At 40.6% G+C, this 13,966-nt stretch overlaps 1 protein-coding gene and 1 long non-coding RNA gene across 6 annotated transcripts in view; both read left to right on the forward strand.

The window, feature by feature from the left end:
• Positions 1 to 4,454, forward strand: part of adarb2 (adenosine deaminase RNA specific B2 (inactive)) — a 191,352-nt gene extending 186,898 nt beyond the window's left edge. For all 4 annotated transcript variants that reach the window (XM_086066302.1, XM_086066301.1, XM_086066304.1 and 1 more), the window contains one exon: positions 1,136 to 4,454. In XM_086066302.1, the coding sequence (XP_085922428.1) occupies positions 1,136 to 1,312 (177 nt within the window). In that variant the 3' untranslated portion in view covers positions 1,313 to 4,454. The remainder of the gene's footprint in view (positions 1 to 1,135) is intronic.
• A 2,000-nt stretch (positions 4,455 to 6,454) lies between these two features.
• On the forward strand, positions 6,455 to 10,186 carry LOC147155727 (uncharacterized). Of its 2 annotated transcripts, none has more exons than XR_015092115.1 (7): positions 6,455 to 6,627; positions 6,917 to 7,000; positions 7,288 to 7,356; positions 7,752 to 7,793; positions 8,492 to 8,577; positions 9,689 to 9,783; positions 9,857 to 10,186. It is a non-coding gene; the product is annotated as an uncharacterized LOC147155727 (long non-coding RNA). The 2 variants fall into 2 exon arrangements; XR_015092114.1 differs by having other exon boundaries at positions 7,330 to 7,356.
• The last annotated feature ends 3,780 nt before the right edge of the window (positions 10,187 to 13,966 follow it).

The following is a 13,966-nucleotide window of genomic DNA, read 5'->3' on the forward strand; positions in this document are numbered from 1 at the left end:
TGATGTTAGTAAGTTAAGTAGTACACTCTATACTTATTGTATAAGCACAGTAGAAGTACAGGTAATTGTTTGTTGTTGTTATTTTTTTGAAAGTAAAAGTATTAAGTACTGATTATTCTAAAATGTACGTACAAAAGTTAAAAATATATATATATTATTTTTTTAATTGTCTATTACAGGGATTGGCAATTGGGGGCCCACGGGCTGCATGTAGCCCCCAGCCACACTTAGAGCCCTTTGATTAATTCCCCCCTCCACATCTCCTTTTTTTTTTTTAACAAAACCCCAGAAAACGCTGGTAAAAATTCAACTTTTTTTCATGAATAACTGGTGGTTAAAGTGGAAAGGAGGAATAAATTATTGCAATATTGGGGGGGGGGGGGATGTGGCCCCCGGCCACAGCCCTATGGCCCCTTGATTAGTTTTCAAAAGAAAAGAAATGTTTGGGAGAAATTGTTTTGTTTTTTGTCTTAGCTAGCAGTAAATTTTTGTTTTGTTTTATCCTGGAAAAAAATTGAAAAATATTGAAAAAACTAAGAAAAAAATGTGTCCCCCAGCCCCTGGATTAATTTTCAAAATATTTGTTTTCTTTTCTTTTTTTTTTATAGGGCAGATTTTTTGTCATGAATAGCTGGCGATAATTGTGCGGGGGCGGGGGGGGGGGGGGTGAATTTAAACAAATACTAAATATTGGGAAAAAAATCTGCACATAGGCCGATATTAAATTTATGAGCAAAAATACCGTTCATATTACGGTATTAAAAATGACATCTCTAAAATGACCTTTTAAAAAATAATTGGGGTAAATAAAAACTGTATTTTATCACCATTTAACACAATCTATATTATTAATTAATTTTCCAAACCACATTTTCAACAAAATATGAAATATTTAGTACAGTGATTGTCACTGGTTCGATTTTTAGTGCAGACCTGTGGGCTACTCATGTTGTCTTGGGGCTAACTAGTACCCCCTGCCATCAAATTGTTTAGTTTTTCCTTGGGACAATGCACATTAACGCAGCAGAAACGCACCTGTGTGCTTCAACAACAACAACAATATTGCACTCACAATGGAAGCTACTCGGCCCGTCATCACGTCCCCTCTCTCTTTTTGCTCTCTCGCCTTTTCCAGCTGGGGATCCCCACGTCCTGCTCAGAGGACGGCCAGCTGGTTTACTGCCAGGCCAAGATGGCGGCACGCCCTTACCAGACAGTCAAGCAACAGTGGTTCAGGTCTCTGCAAGAAACCGGCCTGGGCACCTGGGTGAAGAAGCCACCGGAACAGGAACAGTTCCTGCTATCGGACTGATAGGAGAATGCGTGTTTCTGCGTGTTTGTGTATATAAGTGTGAAAGTGTCAGAGGTGGCGAATCCAAGTCCAGAAAGTAAAAAATCTTGCCGCGGTTTGACTTTAACCTCAGGTGCTAGCTAGCTAACTCCCCTGGTGCTCATTTACCTGCTAGGGAGCTAGCTAGCTAGCACCTAAGGCTAAAGCTAAACTGTGGCAGGGTTTTTACTTTCTGGACCTGAATTTGCCGCCTCTGGAAAGTGTTAACCTTTATTTTTTTAGGGTAAGGTAGGGGCCATGCTCTTTGCAAACACAAACACCCGTATAACTGAGTGTGAACTCACCATTGTGTGTGTTTTGTTGTGAATGAGCCGCACAGTCCACGCCGCCGCTCAATACAAAAACCGTAAGGTCAACTGGATGTGCTGAAAGGAACAGGAAATAAAAAGGGATTGTGTGTTTTTTTTTTTTTTTTTTTTTCATCCTATGTCTTCTTTAAACTCACCTCAGGTGTGGCGTCTGTCAAAGAAGGGTGGCGTAACCTTGAGCTAAATGAAAGGCAGCCGCTATCTTGTCATCAGCTATTTCCGGGTCCCAAGGCTCCCGCTGAGGAGCAAAGCCATGGGAGAGAGTGAAAGAGACAGAGAGAGAGAGAGAGAGAGAGAGAGAGAGAGGACCACGTCCAATTACTGTCCCTGTCATGGTGATGGGTGATAGAGAAAAAGATGGGAGGAGAGAGTGAGAAACACAATTCAGCGCCATCCCAAGCGACCCGTCCTCACCTTTTTTCCACGGTCGTCCTCCGCCTCTGACTTCGCCCTTTTTCCCCCGCCACTTCCTTTGTCTCCGTCACTCGAACCCCTCCCCTCCCCCACGCTCGCTCCTTGTCAATCTCCGCCGCCGCCTCGCCTTTCAAGCGCGGCACAGTTTAACACGACATGACGACAGGTTAATACACCCCACTGGGTCGGGAGAAGATGAGGTACGAGGCCATTACCGCTTCCCTCATTATGAACGGGATGACTTTTCATACGAAATATATCCTTTTTCTTTCTTGACCTGGATCGACATCTCAACATCTTTTTGAGCACAAGGGCCTTGTTGACCCGATACTTGACAACTGCGATCATGTTCTAATGGTGGGGAAGAGTACTAATATTATTGTTATAGATGTTGATTGTTACATTAAAGACTACAGTGACCTGTCAGAAGAAATATCCAAAAGTTGAAAAAAATTACATGAGAAAAATGTCATTTTTATGGGCGGGTAGTCCTGCCATGAAAAAAAAAATTGCAACTAATTGAAGCCCACCCCAGAAAAAAAATCATAACTGCCCATAAGATGCCAACTACTTTTTATTAGATAAAACAGCCTGATTACATTAAATGAAGCTCCTCCCTTCACTTCCACACACCTTAGCACAAACATGCCACAAGATGGCGCCAAAGTAATTTAGACAGGTCTGATCACAAAAACACCAAATATGGACGTTGGCAACGCTTCGGTCAAAATGAAACGCCACAACTCACATCAACATGATTTTGCCACGCCAAGTTTCCACATAATAGCAGCAAAGCGTTACTGTTTTCCTAAATGAAGCACATTCCAATCACTGCCATAATTCCACTTTTCTCTCAAGAAAATTCAGTTTACATTTTTCCAATAAAAATTTCCAAATAGATATTTCATATAATTACTGCCTCTACACTACACACAGTTTTTGTTTTTTGCTTTCGCATTTTCTTTTGCCAGTCAGTCACAGGATAAACTATAAGCAAACATACATGCTTGCATTTACACATTTAATTTACAGTCCTCAATTAGTCAAAAATTTATGTTTTGGGAATCAGGGCGTGCCGATGCAAAATAAAAATTAAAATAAATACACAAGCACAACAAGTGCAGCATCCTATAACGTAATAATTTCCTAAAAATCTAACACCTAAAATTTAATAAAATTTGCACTTGATCTAAAATGTAATAATATCACCAATAATATATATATATATTTTAAATCCTGACTGATATTGTAATATTTTTACTGATAATTAATAACATTTATATTAAATTATAGTGTAAATCTTGACAGATAATGTATTCATTTGTTGTCCAAAGTTCTGCATTTTGGTTTTTTGGACAATCAAAGAATTATCACGGCAAAAATTGCAGTGTTAAATTTTTGGTGTTAAATGTTTCAAATTTGATTTAAATCCGCAAAGTCTGTTTTAAACACTGTTTGATTTAAATGTAGGTCACTGTTGTGTTATTTGACAGAGTTGATTTACTTAGTGCTAAACCAACTCTGCAGAGACTTAATCAAAGTGAGCCCCGCCCACTTGATTAGAACTGCTCTGCTGCAAACACTTCTGAGATATGATGGTAAGAATGTCATAATTTTTATTACATTATTGGTGAAATTATTTTTAAAAAATTATCAAGTTAAGTGCAAATTTTATTACATTTTTAGGTGTTGTTACATTTTCAGGAAATTATTCAATGACATGGTGCCTCAACTGTGAGGCCGATGTGCTAACCGCGTTCCACCTGCTGCTCCATTTTGACTCCTTTGTTGTTGTTGTTTTTTTAAATATTCCTTCTGACTAATTTAGCACAGTATTTGTTATGACGTGACAGAATGGCAGCTCGCGGCATGGCCTGTAAATAGCATGGAAACAGTGAGAGTGACATCTAGTGGTCATTCCATGTTGTGGTTCTTTGACCTGTGCCCCCTCAGCTTAATCATTGGAAAAGATGAAGTTAACATGTAAGCTAAAATGTGGTCCATGGCTGTAAAAGATCTACTGCAGATTCTGCCTGAATGGAAGTCTTAGAACAAGAGAGCCCGAATATTTCAATTTCATCTCATATTAAATCAATAAAGCTTTATTTGTCATCCGTGTCAACTGCATTCATCACTACAGATTTAACCATTAGTTTCCCAAAAATACATTGAGCTCATGTCTGAATGGCAATATTCTACCTACAATTGTACATATGTAAATCATATATGAGATGTTGACAAGAGATCCTCAAATGTTTAATGATGATGTACATTTACAGTCTATGAAGAACTGCTGCTAAAGTCTTTAAAATGCACTTCAGTGACCAATTCAAAAGTTGAATGTTTGTACTGTATATGTGAATAAAACCACAACATTGTGACAGTTTATCTAATTTATTTCAAGCGGAGTGTAATTACATTCCAATGTGATTAAAGCCTTTCCGTATTGGCCCTCGGGAGACGACGAGCACATATTAAAGAGAGCATCTCTTGCATCCCCGGGGGAAATCCACAGGGAAGAATTTGTTTTCGGCTCGGTGGCCGGTGTCGCTCGCCAGCCTCCGAGTTAGCCTGGAGGAGGAGAAAGAAGGCAGCGGGGTGGGCGGCCTTCTCCCTTAAGGTTGTGCGCTTTACAATAAACAGCATAATTGACAATTTGCTCCAGTGGCTGGTCACAGCCAGGCAGTTACAATTTAATGACCAGAGGGCACTGAATATCATCTCAGGGTGTTACACTGCTCTCTCAATGAGCTCTGAGAATCATAACTACTTTTTTTTTTTATTCAACATGTGGTGATACAATCTAATGGGATTGAAATTGTCATATATAAGAAGAAATGGGGGGGGGGGGTGTTGAGTCAATTTTTAGTCAAAGACATTCCTCAGGCATAGTCATAATTTTACATTTATAATAAAATAATAATAATAAATAATTCTATTAAAACAATTAAATAAATTAATTAGAATTTATTTGAATTTAAATAAATGAATAATAAATACATTTAATTTGCATACATTTAAATAACTTAATAAAATAAAACTAAATAAAAAATCAATAAAAGCAATTAAAGTTACAAAACAAAACACCTTTGATTAAGGGAGTTTAAAGTATTCCACCAAATTAACTTTAATATATGGAACTGAGCCCTAATTTCCTGTGAGTGCCACAAGATGGTGGAGCAAGGTGGCAAGGCAGGTGTGCTCTCAAAATATACAAAGGGGGAAAAAAAAGGCAAAATGGGTTAATCCAAAATATTAGATAAAAGTCCAAAGTAATTCAATTCAAAATAAAAAAAAATCCTTCACATTAGCAGTGCAATGATAATTGACCGTCTCAAATTCCCTTTTTGTTTCTTAATTTTTTTTAAACGGCCATGTTGAATAACACTGCTTTTTTTGTTGTAAATGACCATGTATGTAGTAAATCTTTTATTACAAAAAATGTACAGTAAGCCGCTTTTTTACAGACAATGTATAGTAAGAGGGTTTTTTGTTTTGTTTGTTTGTTCAAAAAAACTAAACAAGCATTAATAGTAAAAGTGTTATTTAAAATAAATAATTAAATACACAACCATATATGGTCATGTTCTGCATGCGTTCTTGTTTTTTTCCATTACCTGTATTGAGTGGGGGCAGGGGGGCGTGTCTTGCTGCACCTCACCTGCAGCACGTTGACAATCTGGACTTCAAAAGGAATTCAGCGACAGCACTCAGTTTGTACGATTGTTCTCGTGCTCACTCAGCATGTGTCAAGTGTTGTCTGTTCTCATTTTCGCTCCAGTCATAGTTGTCTTGCCTCGATTGATAACCGCGTGTAAGTATTTCTCACACCTCTTTATTTTCTAGTTACTGTCTTGGTTTTGGTTGTTGTGCTAGTAGTTTCCTTGCGTTTCTGTCACACCGGACTTGGCATGTATAATAACTTGTTTATTGATTTTTTTTTTTAACTACCATATACTAATGTGTGTGTATAGCAAGGCGTTAAAAAAAAAAAAAGGTATCTTTTTTTAATGACCATGTGTTTTAATCGTTTTCTTTTTTCTTTCAAACTACCATCTATAGTAAATTTAGAAAAAAAGACTACGTATCTCGAAATCTTCAACAAAGGGATCGTAGTACATAGGCCTATCTGTTCTATAAAAAAAATAATAATAATAATTCACTTAATTTTACACAATTACAATTACAATTTCAACAAAAAATATTGTATTGTTTTTGCATTTTATTTTTTGGGTGGTATGGATGTGTAACGTGTGATAAACCCCACGAGAAACCGGTTATTTTAAATTTAATTTCATTCGTTTATTTGCAGTGGGTCGGTCATGTGGCCGGTAATTATCCAATCGCAGCCAAATGTCGTGTACTAAACGCGGAAGTACACGCGCTCCGGTAGAAGAGGTGGGATGGGGAGTTGCTTCCCTCCCCATGGGCCACAGGTCTGAACGTTCCTTTGCCGCAGACTTTAAGTTTGATTTGTAACTAAACCACCTTCTTGCGTGGATTTGAGGGGAGCCTTCTACCGCGTGCGTACCGTGAAATGCACCGTGACGACGGGTGAGTGAAATGTTAGTTGTGAGAGCCGGCTGGGTTCATTTAATGTAATTAGCGACACTGGTTGACGTCATCCGTTCTTAAATGTTTAACGGTTAAAGAGTCAACTGTTGCCTCATTGAATAATTTTAAGTATGTTAATGACGATTGTTTGATATTAGTTGATTATGTATGATTTGTTAGGGATGTTTGTGTTTAGCTGATATTTATATTAATGATTGTATGTGTACACTAGAACACGTGATGGTTAATGTACATGAATGTGATTGAGAATTTATGGTACTGTTGTCAGGCCGAGTTATCAACTTGATGGTGAGCGAGAAGGACCAGAGCCTACAGATTAGAACCTCAAGCATCGAATTCCTCCTGTCAGCCGGTAGGGGGCTCTTCGTAGCCCACAACCCCTCTTTTTGTTTTTACGTCTTGGCTACCGTCCATCCAACTTTTAGACTCTTCCCTTCCACCAATTTCTCAAGTCTTCTGCACCTTTCACACATTCCTGGATTAAATTCTTAAATCCAGACGTGGGTCTCCATTTTAAAATCTCATGTACAACTGTTCTAATACATTGTCCTTTATTTATTTTTACACCTTTACTCTTCAGTCAAATGATTATACCTTCTTCTTTTCTTTTTTTTTTGTGGTAATCTGGGATTTCGTAAGTGTTGGTGGATCTTCATGAAGTTTGCTGTTCTTGTGTTGCAGAGGCAGCGACGGATCAAACGCACGAAGGTAATATGTATGAACACACCTGATGAATTTGTATGCTTTCCCCCATCAATTTAGGAACCACGTGGCACAATAAAGATGACTTGACTTGACATGACTTGACACGACACGTTTGTTGGTGTATAAACTGCCTGAGCAACAATGATCTGAGTTGTGACCAGGAGGGGGCAGAATATGGAGCTTTGTGGCATGCCTTAGTTGTTTTCTTAGAAAGGCCTGATTGCAGTCAGGGCAGGTTATGGAAAGTGTTTGCAAGATCTTGCTGGAGATGGTCTGTAGTTGTTTGGCTTGTCTGGGCCCAGAGCAGTGTTTTGTTGGTTTGATGGCAAGTTGAAAGTGTAGGTAGGATTTGAGGCAGGAGTCATATTGATAAACACATTTTATTTTGTCTGTTTCAGGGTTGTCTCAGCAGCAGGTTGTACAAGAGGACCTGGACCAAGGTAATGAAATGAGTACATGAACGCATTTAACTGACATGCTCACAATTGTTTTTTTGCAGATTGGACGATGAGTCGGGTGTGCCAAAATGAGAGGTGAAAAAAAAAAAAAAAGTACGGTGTAGTTTTAAGACTTATAGGTGCAAAAGGTTTTTGGGCACTAAATGTACCCCAAAAAATCTAAATGCTGGTCAGGAAACTCTAATATTGAGGTAATTTTATTTCAATCATTAGTTTAAAAAAGTGAAGCTTGCATCTAATATTGGTTCACCACATGCAGCCTGTGTTTGAATTTTGATGATTTGGCAGAAAAGGCCCAAGAATATAAAAAAAAATAATCCAGTCTTTCACAAAATAAGACCCTTCACATGACCAATAAAAAAAATTAAAAATCCCAAACGGCCTTGTAAGAAGTGTTATTGTGGCCCAAGATGCTTTGATATCGACCTTTACATGGTCTGCAGTTAAGCGTTTCTGTTGCCTTGTCGATTTTCACTTTTTCAAACGAATAATGGAAATAAACATTTTCTGACCAGCACTACGAGACTTGGGAATTGTGGCCCCTAAAGCAATCAACTGCCCTGTGGTTACTGTTGGTGACCTGCAAGTTGATGTGGAGCGCCACCGGCTGAACGCAAGGATACACGCACCTGCACAAAGTGAGCAGCACTCAAGTCTATGTACAATATTTTGTTTTTCAGGCTGAGCCACGAGCTGGACGGGACCCGAGTCCGTGCAGGGGGAAGCAGTCAAGTCGACGCGCCGATCAAATGCGACCAGAACTACGGTACTCTGCTTTAGTTTCTGATGCCATTTGCCCGGCGGTGACGTTGTGGCGGTTGACAGGTCTTCGGAGGCGTCCACCTGCGGGCGCTTCAATTCATCAAATGGAGTCTCGTGTTTGACTTGAAATTGTTTGTCACCAAATGTTGTCCACTTGGCATCCGTTGCAGCCTGGATGGACCGTGGGTTATAAATAGCATCCGTTTTTAAGGGTTTGTGATCACTTTCAGGGGTGGGAGTGAAAGTTATTTTTTTCTTTTTCTTTCACACGGCAAAATGTTGCACATTAACAAGTTCAGTTCAAGTTTGCATCGGTGGTTCGTTCAAGGTTGCAAAGATGTTTGCCAGACACTCGTTAACTGTTAAGCATGCAAACTATGCAAGCATCACATTTTCTACAAGTTTCAAAATTGTTAAAAGCAATGAAAGTCTATGCAACATTGAACAAATCCTGATTTAAAACAAACTTGTTTCCAGTCACCAGACTGTCCCTAAATGTTGCAATTTTGTCCATAGAAATTGACAATGCTACTAAAAAATGTAATCTAATTGGTTGTGTGTAATTTGAAATGTGATTTTCTTCTTTGGTGGTTAACGGCTCAGTATTAAATTTTTCCATATTTAACATTTTGCAGCACATTGGTCTAAATTATGCCCCATTAAAAATATTTTAACACTTAAGGTAATAAATAGTGAATGTCACTAGTGTAGATTTCTTTGCAAGCAAAATACTGGTAGTACGGCTCTTCTTATTGGTCAAGACAGACATTGCTGACCTAATGGTTTGTCTCATTAGCTCAGCAGGGCAGTCAAATTATAAAACCAAATACGGTAATGTCTAATGTGCACATTTCCGGCGTGTGAAAAGCCATGGTAGTAAAGTTAAACTTTTTTTCCTGCATTTTCTTAAAGGTTTGACTCCCCCCCCCCCCCCCCCCCCATGATCAAGCCGTTGACTGAGGTGATTGGTCGATCCAACGCTGGTCCCTTGTCAAGGTTTCTTCACTTGCAGGAAGGCGCCGGAGTCCGTCGAACGTCAGCGGCAACAGTGACCATTTTGGGCGCTTGTTTTTAGAATTGGAAGAGCCTGAGCAGCTTTTTTTCGTTTAATATAGCGCAACAAATGCAGCCTACAGTATTTCGTCCTGTTGAGCTGACCTGAGGAGAGACCAACAGCCCCCCCAGCAGCTCCAGATGAAAGATTTTTGAGGCAAGTGTGCAATAATTGCACGTCAACATGGATGACAACACATTCATATGAGTGCATTTTTGTTTTCCCGCAGCATTCCCAAAGATGCGGACGCTACGCTGAAGAGCAGAACAAAAACCATAGAGGGAGAGTATTTTTTTTATTTTATTTTAATTCTACTTGCTATGTTTGTCTCCATTCTGTCACAAACTCACTGGGTGTGCACCAACTCACACTGACTGCATGTTTGTCCTTCTTGTACTGTACTGTGCGTCCAATCAAAACATTGATGAAGCCTATTTGTACATCTATGAAATCTTCTTGTTTAACAGTTGTCTTTGTTTTTTAATTCCATTCTCTGTGAACTCGAAGCTTGCTATACTTATGTATGTGCTTTTCTGCTTGAATTAAAATTGTAGCATCATTTCAAGTTGTCTGTTTGAGACGTTGGGGATGGAGTGTGTGCGTGATGCATTTAATGGCAACAATGCTTTGCTAAATTTTGCAAAGAATGCAGTATAATACAATAAAAATATGTAGAATATACCATTTGTCACAATCTGCACCCCTGCAAAAAAAAAAATAATAATCCAGATTTGACAGGGTTATTTCTACAAAACTGATTTGTAATCGAAAGTACACATCCTGACACTGTTGTGAATAAAGTTAGGTTTTTTGTGGGTCAGTTGTTTTTCCCTCCTCATGCTTAGGAGTCTTGATAACGCAGGATGGCGAGTAACTCGTGGATCTTTTGCTGCAGTCGGTGTGCGCTTCAGGTACCTGTGACCCTCATCCTGAAGTTCACGACCTACAATTTGATCCCCTCAGCCAGTGATGACCTGAAACGAGTTAACTTTTTGTACGCGCAGAGCAGCTACTGATGGTGGTGGGTGATCACGTTGATAAAGATTACTGAAGTTAGTGATGTCTGTGTGAAGACATGTTATTGAAGATGTGCATCACGTTTGCATCATGTTTCAATAAAGAGCTGCCAGCGTTTGTTTTTGACTGTGTCCCATCGCTGGTGGGCTCCTTGGGTGCTATCTGTCTGGGGATTGTTAAATATGAACTACATCATTAAATTTAGTAGCTAGTTAGTCCACGTCAGGAGAGGTTGGTGCCAAATGTTATCTTAATTAACAGTTTAACAGCACTGAAGTCCATGTGATCGCCATTATCCAACCTTTTTGATATGTCACAGCAGCTATTGACTATTCCAAACATCGGGGCATTTGATATTTCTCCAACACAATGCAAATGCTTCCTTCTATTCGGTGTAATCAAACAGCGGATTGTATTGTTCTTGCCTGTGACTATCATTCAAACCAGGTAGATTGCTTGTAGTCCAACGACATCTTGAAATCGAAATAATCCTCTCGAGTCAAATTTGTAATTACAAAGATCAAAAGTCCGATGCTTTTCGATGGGAGGAGAGCATTTTACGGAGGTGACCGTAAGGTCGGAATTGACAATTAGAAGTTGGCGTTTAGCGCGTCGGTCACGCATTGTAATATTTACGTTTAAAGGCTCGGCTTTGTGTTGTCTAACTGGCAAGTGGTGCACGCCAGTGGATAGTACAATTATATTTCCCATGATTATTAGGTGCAGAAGCGTGAAATATTTCTAGTTCTGGTCAATGCCAATTGCTTGCTTTGCAAAATTTGCATCTGGCTGGCCTTAAATATTTCAAGACTACATTTCATAGAATATGTTTTCAAAACCAACATATTTTTTTTAATTGACAGAAATGTATACATCTAAGTGTACAGTGTGGAGACAGAAAGTTTCTTAGCCACGTGCATACATCATTGTTTAACTTTTGGATGAGTTAATCACGTTCATTGTCAGGTACAGTTTTCACAGGGATCATTGGTATGCACAGGACGTAGTGAAACATGGTTAGGATTAGGATTAGTTGCATACAATACACAGACATTCACATACATGGTGAGATTTGAACCCTGGATCTCAGGGTTCGCAAACCGTGTACTTATCCGCTCGGCTAGCGGAACGGTGACGGTGACCGCTGCTCTGGTGCCATATATAGAAAACCATCTGATTTTTTTACACCAGGGGGCGCCTCTGTCAGCAGGCAAAAGACAAGAGTGCGCAGAGACCTGCCGATCTCGTTGACACCGTGGTCTGTGGGTTAGAGTTTCTGCTAAACACGTCGCGGGTCGCGGGTTCTAATCCGACTTGTAGTTATTCAAGTGAGTTGCGTTGAAGTTGCAAATTTAAAACTGTTTTCTTTTCAATAAAAAAACAAACACACAAAGACCGACCTACCACTATTTGACATTCTTGACATTTTTTAATAGTAATAGTAGGAATGATGGTGGTGATAGGTAGGTAGAATTCAACATTCTTGAATAGTAGTAGAATAGAATAGAAAAAGTAGTAATGATGATAGCAGGTAGGTAGAATGGTAGTGGGTAGGGGGCAGGGCTAGAATGGTGGTGGCTTTGCCCCGCCCCCTACTCACTACCATTCAACATGGTGATAGTAGGCAGGTAGAATCGCCCCGCCCCCTACCCACTATCATTCAGCATGGTGGTCGTATGGTAGGTAGAATGGTAGTGGGTAGGAGGCGGGGGTAGAATGGTAGTAGGTAGGAGGCGGGGTGAAGCCCCGCCTCCTACCCACTACCATTCAGCATAGCATAGCATAGTAGGTAGGTAGAATGGTGGTCGTATGGTAGGTAGGATGGTAGCGGGTAGGGGGCGGGGCTTTGCCCCGCCTCCTACCTACTACCATTCAGCATGGTGGTCGTATGGTAGGTAGGATGGTAGGTAGGATGGTAGGTAGGATGGTAGTGGGTAGTGGGTAGTGGGTAGGAGGCGGGGCAAAGCCCCGCCTCCTACCTACTACCATTCAGCATGGTGGTCGTATGGTAGGTAGGATGGTAGGTAGGATGGTAGTGGGTAGTGGGTAGGAGGCGGGGCAAAGCCCCGCCTCCTACCTACTACCATTCAGCATGGTGGTCGTATGGTAGGTAGGATGGTAGGTAGGATGGTAGGTAGGATGGTAGTGGGTAGTGGGTAGGAGGCGGGGCTTCGCCCCGCCTCCTACCCACTACCATTCAGCATGGTGGTAGTGGGTAGGGGGCGGGGCTTCGCCCCGCCCCCTACCCACTATCATTCAGCATAGTAGCATAGTATGTAGGTAGAATGGTGGTAATAGGTAGGTAGAATGGTGGTCGTATGGTAGGTAGGATGGTTGCATACCTACTACCATACAGCATGGTGGTCGTATTGGTAGGTAGGATGGTAGCGGGTAGGGGCCCCGCCTCCTACCTACTATCATTCAGCATGGTGGTAGTAGGTAGGTAGAATGGTACCATTCATTTTGGTGGTAGTCGGTGTGGTGGAGGGCAGGGGGTGGGGCTATCATTGAGTACAAGAAGGGTTTTTGTATTATTCCAATGGTCAATACACATTAAGCTACTAAGACAGATATAATAATAATAATAATAATAATAATAAAGCATTCCATGCAGAATATGACAGGAAGGTCTTCACGTCAGTGTTAAGTTGTTTTTGATCAAGACGGAAAAGTGAATTTACGACTGCAGCTTCAAGGTAACTCGTCTATAAATTTTGTAGTGGTAAGCAACAAGTACCTAAGGTTGGATTAGAACCCGAGACCCAAAGTGTGGCAGGTGGAAACCTTTACCGCAAGCCCAGTACAGCGATGAGGCAGTCAGTTCTCTGCGCACTTTTGTCTTTTGCTCGCTGACAGACGCGCCCCCTCGGGTGAAAAATCTGATTGTTTCATACATATGGCCGCAGAGCGGCGGTCACCGTCAGCGTTCCGCTAGCGGAGCGGATAAGTACACGGTTTGCGAACCCTGAGATCCAGGGTTCAAATCTCACCATATATGTGAATGCCTGTGTATTGTATGCAACTAACCCTAATCCTAACCATGTTTCACTGCGTCCTGTGCATACCAATAATCCCTGTGAAAACCCTGTGTATGTATGTACTCTCCACTGGCTGTCAACTTGCCGCTCGCCGGTAAAACAACGCGAAATCGACCTTTTAGACTGTATATTTCCAGTATGACGCGTGACGTCACGAGTCGAAATGACGCTCGATATGCCCATTGGATGCTTGTAATTATTTTGGATTTGTGATTTTTTCGATTTCGAAATGTGATAAACTGTCGTTGGACAACTAGCAATCTGTCTGTCTTGCATGATAGTCA

The sequence above is a fragment of the Leptonotus elevatus genome, chromosome 21 (assembly GCF_054856555.1).
Source record: "Leptonotus elevatus isolate MCC_2025b chromosome 21, RoL_Lele_1.0, whole genome shotgun sequence".
Taxonomy (NCBI): domain Eukaryota; kingdom Metazoa; phylum Chordata; class Actinopteri; order Syngnathiformes; family Syngnathidae; genus Leptonotus; species Leptonotus elevatus.